We start from the raw sequence: 10,626 nt of genomic DNA, 5'->3' as shown, positions 1-10,626 counted from the left end.
AAAAAAAAAAAAAAAAAAGTGTGTCTTATAGGACATCTGGCCTTAAAACTTCTACTTTCCCACTGAAAAATACTTAGTGTCAGGGTAATTTTCTTTCTTTTAATGTAGAGCACCACATGGGTGGTCTAACCAAGTCCAGATTTTTTTAAAAAAAAACTTAAATTCAAGTAGCAGATGATTTGGTCAAGGACTATTAATTACAAAATATAACTATAAAAGGAAATTAGGTGGCAATATAACTAGCTACAGATTTAGAAATAAATCTCAAATACTAGAAGTTCACAAAATAAATTTTTGTGAGAATGTTAACACTGGCCTAATATTCCAAAAATCACATTATTAAAGTGAGAGTAGATAATGCAGACTTGAAATCAAAGATTATATAGATAGACAGACAGAAAGACAGACAGACAGATAGCTATGTAGATAGGTAGGTAGGTAAAGATAGGAATCCAATGAGTTACTATAACAAAGTATCTACTTCAAATAGAAAAATAATTTTAATAGTTCATAAACCCATAATTTCACAGAAATTAAAGTTCTATTTAAGATATACTAAGTTGTCTTACAGCTCTTATAAAATGGCATTTCCACCATACCTGTCAATTCTCTTAAGACTGGAAAGCAATCAGACAATGGCAGAACAACTATACGCAAGTATAGCCCCAGTACAAAGGAGACTGAGACGGGAGGTTAACTCAAGGCCAGTCTGGCCCACAAAGCAAGCTCCCATCTCAGAGATCAAGTGTGCTGAGGGAGCAGCAACAAAGCTGAATGGCACACTCACCACGTTAGCGCAGGGTAAGTGGGGAAACTCTTTTTTTTTTTTTCACAAAAGTATGGTATTCTAACCTATTTCCTCCCTAAATTCATAGATCTTGGGCTGGTACTGCTTAAAGCAAATACTGTAACTTTGCAAAAATCTCTAACAGACACAATAAATAGACAGACTGACTGACCGACTGACTTTGAGCCAGTAAGACAGCTCAACCAGTAATAGTATGTGCCACCAGATCTAATCACCTGAGTTTAATCCCTGGGACTCAAAGATGGAAAGAGAGAACCAATTCCCACAAATTGACCTCCATATATGCATATGGCAGACATACATTCTCACAAACAATAAGTAAACTTAATTTAAAAACTATTGCCACGCCTACTCGTCTACTCCAGTAAAGTCTTCAGTATCACAGTTCAAAGCCTGATGATGGACAAGAGGTGTTATGACTTCAAATGGAATTTGTGTCTCCTGGGTACTCAGTCAGTCGCTGGCATCTCCTAACTCAGACATCTTCCAGATTAGTCTTTCCAATACTCAACATGCCTTCTTATTCAGGCATAAAGGTGCCCCAAGAAATGATTCATAAATAGTTAGTAAAAACTAAGATTAAACATTGTTCCCTGGCCAGCACAGCATTCCAATATATTCTAATTTATTACCAAGCTGTCCTTAGCTTGGAATTTCTCACAAGGAAGCTGCCTTATCAGACAAGGTGTCCTCAGAGTTAGCAACAGAGGTCAGGTACATAGTTAGAATTCTCAGGGCAGTCCCACAGAAGACAGGCATACCAGAGAGTTTAGCTTGGGACTGCCAAAATAGCCCCAGTGGGGAGGGCACCACTGTTCTTCTCGCTTCGCACCTGGATGCCTGATCTTGCCGACCTTGATGTAACTGTCATTTGCCTACATGACTTCTGTCTTGCTCTCTGATCTTACTGACCTTGATGTGGCCCTCACTTGCCTACATGACTTTTGTCATTCGCCCTGTTTTACTATATAAGCCTGGTTTTCACTTTGTGCACGAACTAGGACTTAGACTTACTTATACATTCAGATTCCAGACAGAGCATTGGAGCTTAGAGCCTCATGTAGTCTGCAGGACCTGCCCCGCCCCCACCACCACCACCACCACCACCCCATCCCCCCGCCCAGAGCGCTTGGGGGGGAGGGGGTGCAGCACCTGTCCAGAAGAAGTGGCTGCTTTAGACCAAGTGTGTTTCAGGTGGCCTCAGATGTACCTCCATATTTTCCATTTCTCTTTTATAATGACTGTAAAAGTCTGATGCCATTTTTAAGAAATACATTCAGATCCCGCACTTCCATGTGTCATCTCTGCCATCATTTCTTTGCCTACGCCTTGTCAACCTGACTAGGACCCCGTTTCTCCCTAGGGTTGAGGGAGGCCCAGACTGGCTAACCCACAGCAAACTTTAACTCACACAAAAAAAATATGATTCTGAAAACGAACCTTCAAAAACAACAATGAAATTTGGTATAAAGATGGATGTATCTTCACCTTCCCAAAAAAGATCAACTGCCTGATCCAGATAAGTCATGTAAGTAAAATGTCATATACGACCTCTGCAAAACATTCAAAACACTTTTTTAGTTTTTACCAAGTTTGACTAGAATTAGATCAACTAGTAAAAATCTCATTAAAAACTGGAGTTGATCTGGCCTCTCATTTACTCTGAATACAGGTAATGAGAAATTTACATGATCCATAGTACAAAGGGATCTAACTAATCCAAATTTATATAAAAACACCCTTTAGAAGATTTATCCAAATTTAAAAACATCTTTTGTAAATCACGTTACTTTCATAGACATGTAGAAAGTAAGTATTTATGTAAGAGTTGACATACCACCAAAGCAAAGCTATGTCAAGTTAGATTGCTATGGAAAGTAATAATATTAACAACTAGGCTCAGCAGTTTCTTACCTGTATTCCATCTTTAAGTTTCAAGATGCATTCCATTGTATTGATGGTAATTACCACAGGTTCGGAGCCCAATTTTGTCCACGGTACATGAATTCTCAGTTCATGGATATGGCCACTTAAAAAAGTGAATGGTAATTTCAGCTCCTTAAAACACAAAATATTAAAAAGAAATTAGTAAATACTTGTATTTTTATTCTCCTATATAAACTCATTTCTTAAAGAAAGATGAATTTTAAAAAAGGGGCATTACTTCTACTCAAAATTACAATCAACTTGTTGAACTACATGTTATAATAAACTATTTTTTAAATGTGCTGTACAAGTCACATATAAAAGTTATCTAAATTCTCCAGGCTTCAGTTCCCTACTCTGCCTAATAAGAACAGCCCTCCATCTGGGATACATGCTACAGGTTTATAAATGCTGGTGTAGCAGCAATCACAGAAGGAGTTAACAGCAACACCTGAGCTATCCATCATGACATTCTTCTTAAATCTCTAACAATATACCTCAAAAAATCTTCCCAAAAAAGGAGGAAGAGGCTTACCTAGAGATAGGAAACTCCAGATAGACTGACCTGACAAAACAGAAACTTCACAAACTACTTAATTGCACCTGATATAATGTGGTCATCATTAGAAATGCTTCCAATTACTGTCTACTATTATTAGGCAAAAGTTTAAAAAAGAAACAACATAAACTTGGCCAAAAATCACTTCATATTAATCTCACTTCCAGACAAGATTTTTTGGCAATTCAAAAACTACATTTGTTATATCTGTATAATACTGCAGCTATTTGTAAACTTAATAACTAAAAAACATAATTTTTTGCCTGCATACTTGTTTCAGTAAACATAATAAAAATACAGCTAAACATAGGCAGTACATGCAAGTGGTTGAAACCAGTAGCTGTGGAACCATCAGATGGACTCACATCCTGTCTCTGTCAAATACTAAGCCAGTCTCACTGGATAAACTGTCTCACATGCCTTTCATTATCTGCAACTTTTAGATAAGAATAGTAGTTTTGAGTATTAACCAATTCATTTCTTACAAAATGATTAAACTCTGTCTTTCTCACACAGAATGCATTCTAAGGGTGCTAAGGAGTACTAATATTATGACTATTGTTATTACATAAGTGTGGATTGAATGTAAGACTACAATCAGAGGTTTTTCTGTGTTTGGTTTTGGGTGTTTTTTGCCTAAAGCCAGACTACTGAAGTTTTGTTGTTGCTAGCCTTTTCGAGTAAGTGCATCTCACTACAGTAAGCTTAAAGATGTAATAACTTCTTCAAATACAGTTCCACTAACACAAGATTATATGTTAATCAGTATTTACAACATACTAAAGATTACTAAACACTGCATACTAAGCACAATTCTAAGCAAAACCCCTGCATGTAATCATTTAACCACAAGATGAAAAGGTAAATCCTATCATCTACCTTTTAGAATGAAGAATCTGAGGCATGGAGAGTTAGGTAGTTTCACAAACTGAAACCTCGAGGCAAGACAGAGTACAAACCAAACCAGACTCCAGAGTCCTTGCCATGAGCCACAGATCCTGCTGGCCATCTACCTCCTTCTCCAGCACTGACTTCAATCACACCACTATGTTGCTTCTTGGACACTGACTCTTTCCACCTCTCGCACCTCTTGACTTATGCACCACTGTATTTGCAAAATGTCTAACAAAGCTACAGTCTATGAACACAAATCAGAAGTTTTCAGAGAAAAGATACCTTGATTAAATTCAAGAACTTAGTATTACTGGAATGCTAATTCATCAGCTGAGATCCTAAAAACAGAAACAGCTCTCTTCACTAGCAAATGGAATTCTAAACCATACAAGCCATTTCAGTGGTACAAATCAAATTCAACATTTAGCAATTATCTGATTATCAGCAAGACTGTTTAGACAAAGTATTGTGATAAATAAGTAGGAACACATGGACTTTGAAAAGGGAAAATATAAATGTTGATTATTGTAACAACTAGACCTTAAAGTAACCAAAACCAAATTACTTCCTGTTATTTCTACTTCTTGAAATATAAGACTCTATCTTAAAAGTGCTGCTGTTATAACCCTTTGCTGGAATATTTACATATTTCCTCAGAGCTGACCATGAACCTGAGGTAGTATGTATGAGGCTCTGGGCTTGATCACCAGAAGTACAAGAAAGGAAAAAGAGAGGGAGAGGCACTTCCCTAAAGGAGGAATGTCTGTGGCTGGACAGAGGCCATTACTAGTCAAGACGTAATTTAAGTTGAGGGCTGACTAGCTACCAGAAATCTAGTTCTAACCAACTATAATCCAAGCTATTCCAGAAGCTGAGGCAGGAGGAACAAATCTTACCACCAGCCTAGGCAACAGCGGGCTTCATCTACAGGACCAGTTACTTTTAGGGAAGCTATAATAGGGGTCAGGGGAGGTATTCTTTTTAAAAAGAACATAAAAATAAATTTTAAATGTTAAATGAACATAAAAGGCAAGAAACATAAAAACAAGTAAATTTATATCAAATTTAAAACCTCTGGATAGCAAAAAATAAAATAAAACAAACCATCAACAAAGTAAATGAGCCACATTAACAATTAACAGATGTGAGAGAAAATATATGAAAACCATATATCTGGAAAGGCATTAATATATAATGTATAAAGAGAATTTCTAAAACTTAACAAGTATCTAACAATCCTACTTTTAAAACTGAATAAAGGAGCCACACATAGTAGCACACACATTTAATCTGAGCACTGAGCAGAAAGCAGGCAGATCTCTTGGAACTTGACAACAGCTAAGTCTACATAGTGAGTTTTGGAACAACCAGGTCTGCATAGTTAAGACATTGCCCCAAAAAAGCAAAACTGAATAATAAACAACTTGAACAGAGACTTCCCCACAGAAGATGTACAAATGCCAACAAACATGAAAAGATGGTCAGCATTCAAATCACCAAGGATGCAAATCTAAACCAGTGAGCTATCATCACATATCTAGTGATATGCACACTATTAAAGCTGTGACTGAAGACACACGATTAAGGATAAATTAAATAACAGATCCTTTGTTAGCAGAATATGAAAGTGAGTTCTTCAAAGAAATACCAGATTGTAAAGCAAACTCATACACAGAAACGAAAAGGAAGCATATGCTTATTAGAGAAGCTCAGGTTCTTTCCTTCCTTCTTCCAATGAAAAAGGCAGTTACATTAGGGAATGCTGTGTGATGTTCCTGCTAAATTGAAACATACCCTCCTAGACATGCAAAGAAGCTCTTCAGCTTGCACAGTTCAGGAATCTGAGAATAGACACAAGGCTCCTCCCCAGTGGTCTCAACAGTGACTGTGACTGAGCTTCTGCCAGCTGTGTAAGGAGCTGCACCCATGCAACTTTGGGGAACGAATCACCTATGCTGGAGTGAACATTTCAGAGATGCAGCTGTCTTTGACTGTCCATTATTCTCTACGTCAGTGGCTATCAACCTTCCTAGCATTGTGACCCTTTAATACGGTTCCTCATATCATGGTGACCCTAATGAGAAAATGTTGTTGTTACTTCATAACTGTTACTTTGCTGCTATTATGAATTGTAACACAAATATCTAACATGCAGGATATCTGATTTCATCCTTGTGAAAGAGCTATTGTACTCATCCCTTCACCTCTACCCCACCCCTACCCTTTAACCCCAGCAAAGGGGTCCTCACCTATAGGCTAAGAACCACTGTTCTAAACAAACCCTCAATTACCGGTGTTCCTGTAAACAACTACAAGAAACTAGTTCACCAAGCAAGACTTGGATACAACTGCTTCTTTGATCTTTTATCAGCACCCTACCTCAATTAAACTGATGTTGAACATGCTTCTCCAGGAAAATAACAAAGCAGAGAAAAAGGTATTTTTGAGGAGAACCTGTATTACAGTGACTTGCTTGGCTATTTTTTCAAGTAGAAACATTTCCTCCTAGACTTATAAGTCCCAAAAAGCTAATGAAGTGTACCTTGATTAGAAAGCTCTTAATGTTAGATGATTAACAATACCAATACCCCTCTCCCAGGTAAGTAATAAAGAATTACTGGAGAGAGGACAGACTTCTGGGTGGGACAGCTTACAAATTATACACTGAGCTCCAGGGATGCAAAACAGAGGAGCTGTCACTCATTCAACGGTAAGACTTTCAGTATGCAGGTGCCTGTGAGACACCCTCGCTCCTATAAGTACTCCTAATGTACTTAACTAGCTCCCCAAGCCCGACCTGTAGCATCATTTCTTTGGTCTGCTGTCCGTGTCTAGAGTAAATAGGTGTGTGTTCCCATCTTCACCAGAAAGAGTCACACAACAAAATGAAGTGATGGTTAGAATGAATCTCAGATTGTGGCAATCAACTGTATATTGTAATCCTTAGAGCAGCTACTAAGACAATAACTCAAAAATAATTTAGAATCAAAATAATAAGGTAAGACTAGAAAATCTCTACTACTTAATACAAAACTACAAGGCAAAAGCACACTAGAAGAACAAAAATGACATAAGACACAGAAAGTAATTTAAAAATAGATAAAAATCCAACCATATAAATATAAGCACTGAATATAAATGAATTAAATACTCCAACCAAAACACAGACTCTCAGACAATTTAAAAATATAATAGGATATGAATATATACTATCTCCAAAATAAATAATTCAGATATGAAGATATAAATAAAAAAAGGAAAATAAATATTGTCCTAGTTTATTTTCTATTGCTGTGATAAAACACTGAACAAAACCAACTTGGAGAGGAAAGGTTTATTGGCTTATATGTTATAGGCCATCATGGAAAGAAACCAAGGGAGGAAGTCAAGGCAGGAACCTGGAGGCAGGAACTAAAGCAGAAACCATGGAGAAATGCTACTTACTGGCTTTCTACCCCTGGTTTGCTCAGCTACTTTTCTTACATAGCCATACCAAACTGGCTAGGATGGGACAGCTCACAGTAGGCCAGGCCTTCCTCTATCAGTTAGCAATTAAGAAAAAGCCCCCAAAGGCATGCCAGCCAATCTGATGAAGGCAATTCCTGACTGAGCTTCCCGCCACGCAAGTGTATCAAGCAGACCAAATAATCCATCACATGTATCATGCAAATAGTAACTGCAAAAAGCTAAAGTAATTATACTATCAGGCAAGACAGACATCATAAGAGAGGGGAAAATAATGTTACTAAAGATCCAAATAATTAGAGACCAGCCTGGACTACATAAAACCCCACCCGAAAATCCAATATGGATAGGCCTAAGTAACAGCTCTTACTAATAAAATCTACGCACCTGAGTTCAGATTCCTCAGCTAATATTTTAAAATAAATAACAAATAAATAAATAAATAGGCATAGCCAGGCCTGTAACTCTAGCACTAGGGGGCTGAGGAAAGCCAGAAGGATTGCTGGGATTTGTGTGCTATCAGTCAGGCTCCAGGTTCTGTGGAAACTCTGCCTAGAGAGTTATGGTAGAAAGTGACAGAGCACTACAAAAGCACATCATTATACATGGACAGTGTCCCTCTGGCCCCCACACATATGCAGAGGCTCAAATGCACATAGACCTTATACACATATGCCATGCTCAGACACTACATACACACACACACACACACTCATTGCCACACCAAATAAACCAAAAAAGGTCAAACAGGGCACTTAATGATTAAAAGGATCAATTCATGAAGATCAGATAAAATATGTGAGAGCCATAAAATACATAAAGCAAAATCCAGCAAAACTGAAAAAAAAAAAAGATACTTCAAAAATAATAGGACCTGAAAAAATGGCTCAGTGGTTAAGAACTCTTGAACCTGGAGAGCCAGGTTCAACTCCAGTATCCACATAGCAGCCCACAATCATCTTTTTTTTTTTTAAAGATTTCTTTGTTATTATATGTAAGTGCACTGTAGCTATCTTCAAACACACCAGAAGAGGGCGTCAGATCTCATTACAGATGGTTGTGAGCCACCATGTGGATGTTAGGATTTGAACTCAGGACCTTCAGAAGAGCAGCCTGTGCTCTTAACCCCTAAGCCATCTCTCCAGCCCCATAATCATCCTTAACTCCAGGGATCTGACACCTTCTTTGACTTCCAAGAACAAGAGGAACACATGTAGTGCCTAGACATACATGCAGACAAAACATTCATACACCTAAAATAAATTAAAAAATAAAAATAAAAAAATAATAGTGGATGGTAACAAGATGGCTCAGCAGGTAAGGGGAGTAGCCCAAGGAAGCCTGATGACCCCAGTTCAATCCCCAGAATCCACCTAGTAAAGAGAGAACAAACACCTACAAATTGTCTGATAAAAAAAAGTCTATTCCCATCACATCTGCTCCACATTTTGTTAAATGTTTCTAGCTAGTGCAATAACAGAACTAAAAGCTATACGCACTGATGGTATCTAACACATATGTTCATTAAAAAACACTTGCTTAGAAGATTATAAAACCAGCATTACTTATAATGTTAGACGATGTATGTACACAGACATACAAGGAACCTACCAAAAAAGGTTAAACAATTAAAAAAACAACAACAACAATAATAAAGGTTCTTAATCAAGATAGGAACAGCCCTAAAAACAAAGGAAAATGGGGGCTAGGGTATAGGTTAGTCATAGAACACAGGCTTAGTGCATGTGAGCTCCTGGGTTCAATACCCAGAGCCAAAAGCAACATAAGATAAATTCCCTCACAACAATTAGGAAAGGAGAATATTCACATTCTCAAAAAAAAAAAAAAGAGAGTGAGAGAGAGAGAGAGAGAATTTACAAAAGATATCCACATGACAAGCCAATACATATTAGAAATATTCAAATAAAATACAATGGCACATCACTACACATCCATCAGAAAGCCAAAAATTTAAAGCAACAACATACCAAGTAGGAGAAAATTTGGGAAATATTTAAAACCATAAGTAAAACTGTAAATTAATATACTCTGTTAAACTATTAGCAATACATGTTGAAATCAGACATGTGCCTACCTCCTAGATATTCTTTAGGGAAACTAATGCTTATGTATTTAAAAATGCACACAGGAGACACATTATGTTCATAGCCAGCAATATAAACAAGCAAAAGTTCTCTGACAGAACAGATAAACTGTGACATCTTATACAATGGAATACAAAAGCAACACAAAGAACAAGTTGCTGCTGGCTCAGCACTACAGTTCATCAAAGCAAGCAGCAGCAGCAGCATTGGGAGGAAAAGGAGGAAGAAGAAGCAGCTGCCGGGCAGAAATCAGTTCAATTTAGCTGAGGCTCAATAGGTTAAAAAACCTCCTTCTTGACAGAAATCTACCTGCTATGGCAGGCAGCTCCGCAGCAGAACATCTGACCAGCATGCATGCAGTCCTAAGTTCAGTTCCTCATCTGAGTAACACAAAACTGCAGAAATGCGACCAGAAGTGTCTCGGGAGTTTGGTGTGGTGGGCACACAGGTGCATCTTGTAGGGTGCTAGAGACAGCCCCTGCCTTCATCCTGATGGTGAATTCACAGGTGCTTAAAGCTCAACCATCATACTTAGGATTTGTTCTCATTTTTAAAAACTAAAATGAAAATATTAAAGACATCCAATAACGCCTGCAGAAGAATGGGGGAAAGAGCTGATTTTCTTAGTGCTTTGTCTGGATTATCCAATAACAAGAATACACTATGAAAAGTATTGATAACTATCACCATCAGATCAAGCATCCTTTATCTCCTACAGAGGAGCTCTTGAGCTCCAGCAGATAATGTGTGTCCTCTAGCATAACAGAAGTACTTGGCATATGTCATTGATAAATGTGGTAAGAGAATTAATGAGTATGCGAACGTTGAAGTCACAGTTATTTGCATCAGATCATTCCAATGCAAAAAAA

At 37.6% G+C, this 10,626-nt stretch overlaps 1 protein-coding gene across 6 annotated transcripts in view; it reads right to left on the bottom strand.

The window, feature by feature from the left end:
- Vps13b (vacuolar protein sorting 13 homolog B) overlaps positions 1-10,626 on the bottom strand; it is a 564,858-nt gene that overhangs the window by 552,722 nt on the left and 1,510 nt on the right. For all 6 annotated transcript variants that reach the window (XR_004115303.1, XM_031359340.1, XM_031359343.1 and 3 more), the window contains exon 3: positions 2,723-2,866. Coding sequence is in view for 5 of the 6 variants with exons in the window: in XM_031359340.1 (XP_031215200.1) it covers positions 2,723-2,866 (144 nt within the window). In the remaining variant the exon portion in view is untranslated. The remainder of the gene's footprint in view (positions 1-2,722; positions 2,867-10,626) is intronic.

Source organism: Mastomys coucha, unplaced genomic scaffold (assembly GCF_008632895.1).
Source record: "Mastomys coucha isolate ucsf_1 unplaced genomic scaffold, UCSF_Mcou_1 pScaffold7, whole genome shotgun sequence".
Classification (NCBI taxonomy): domain Eukaryota; kingdom Metazoa; phylum Chordata; class Mammalia; order Rodentia; family Muridae; genus Mastomys; species Mastomys coucha.
The sequence above is the reverse complement of the archived record's forward strand: the minus strand, read 5'-3'. Positions and strand labels throughout refer to the sequence as shown.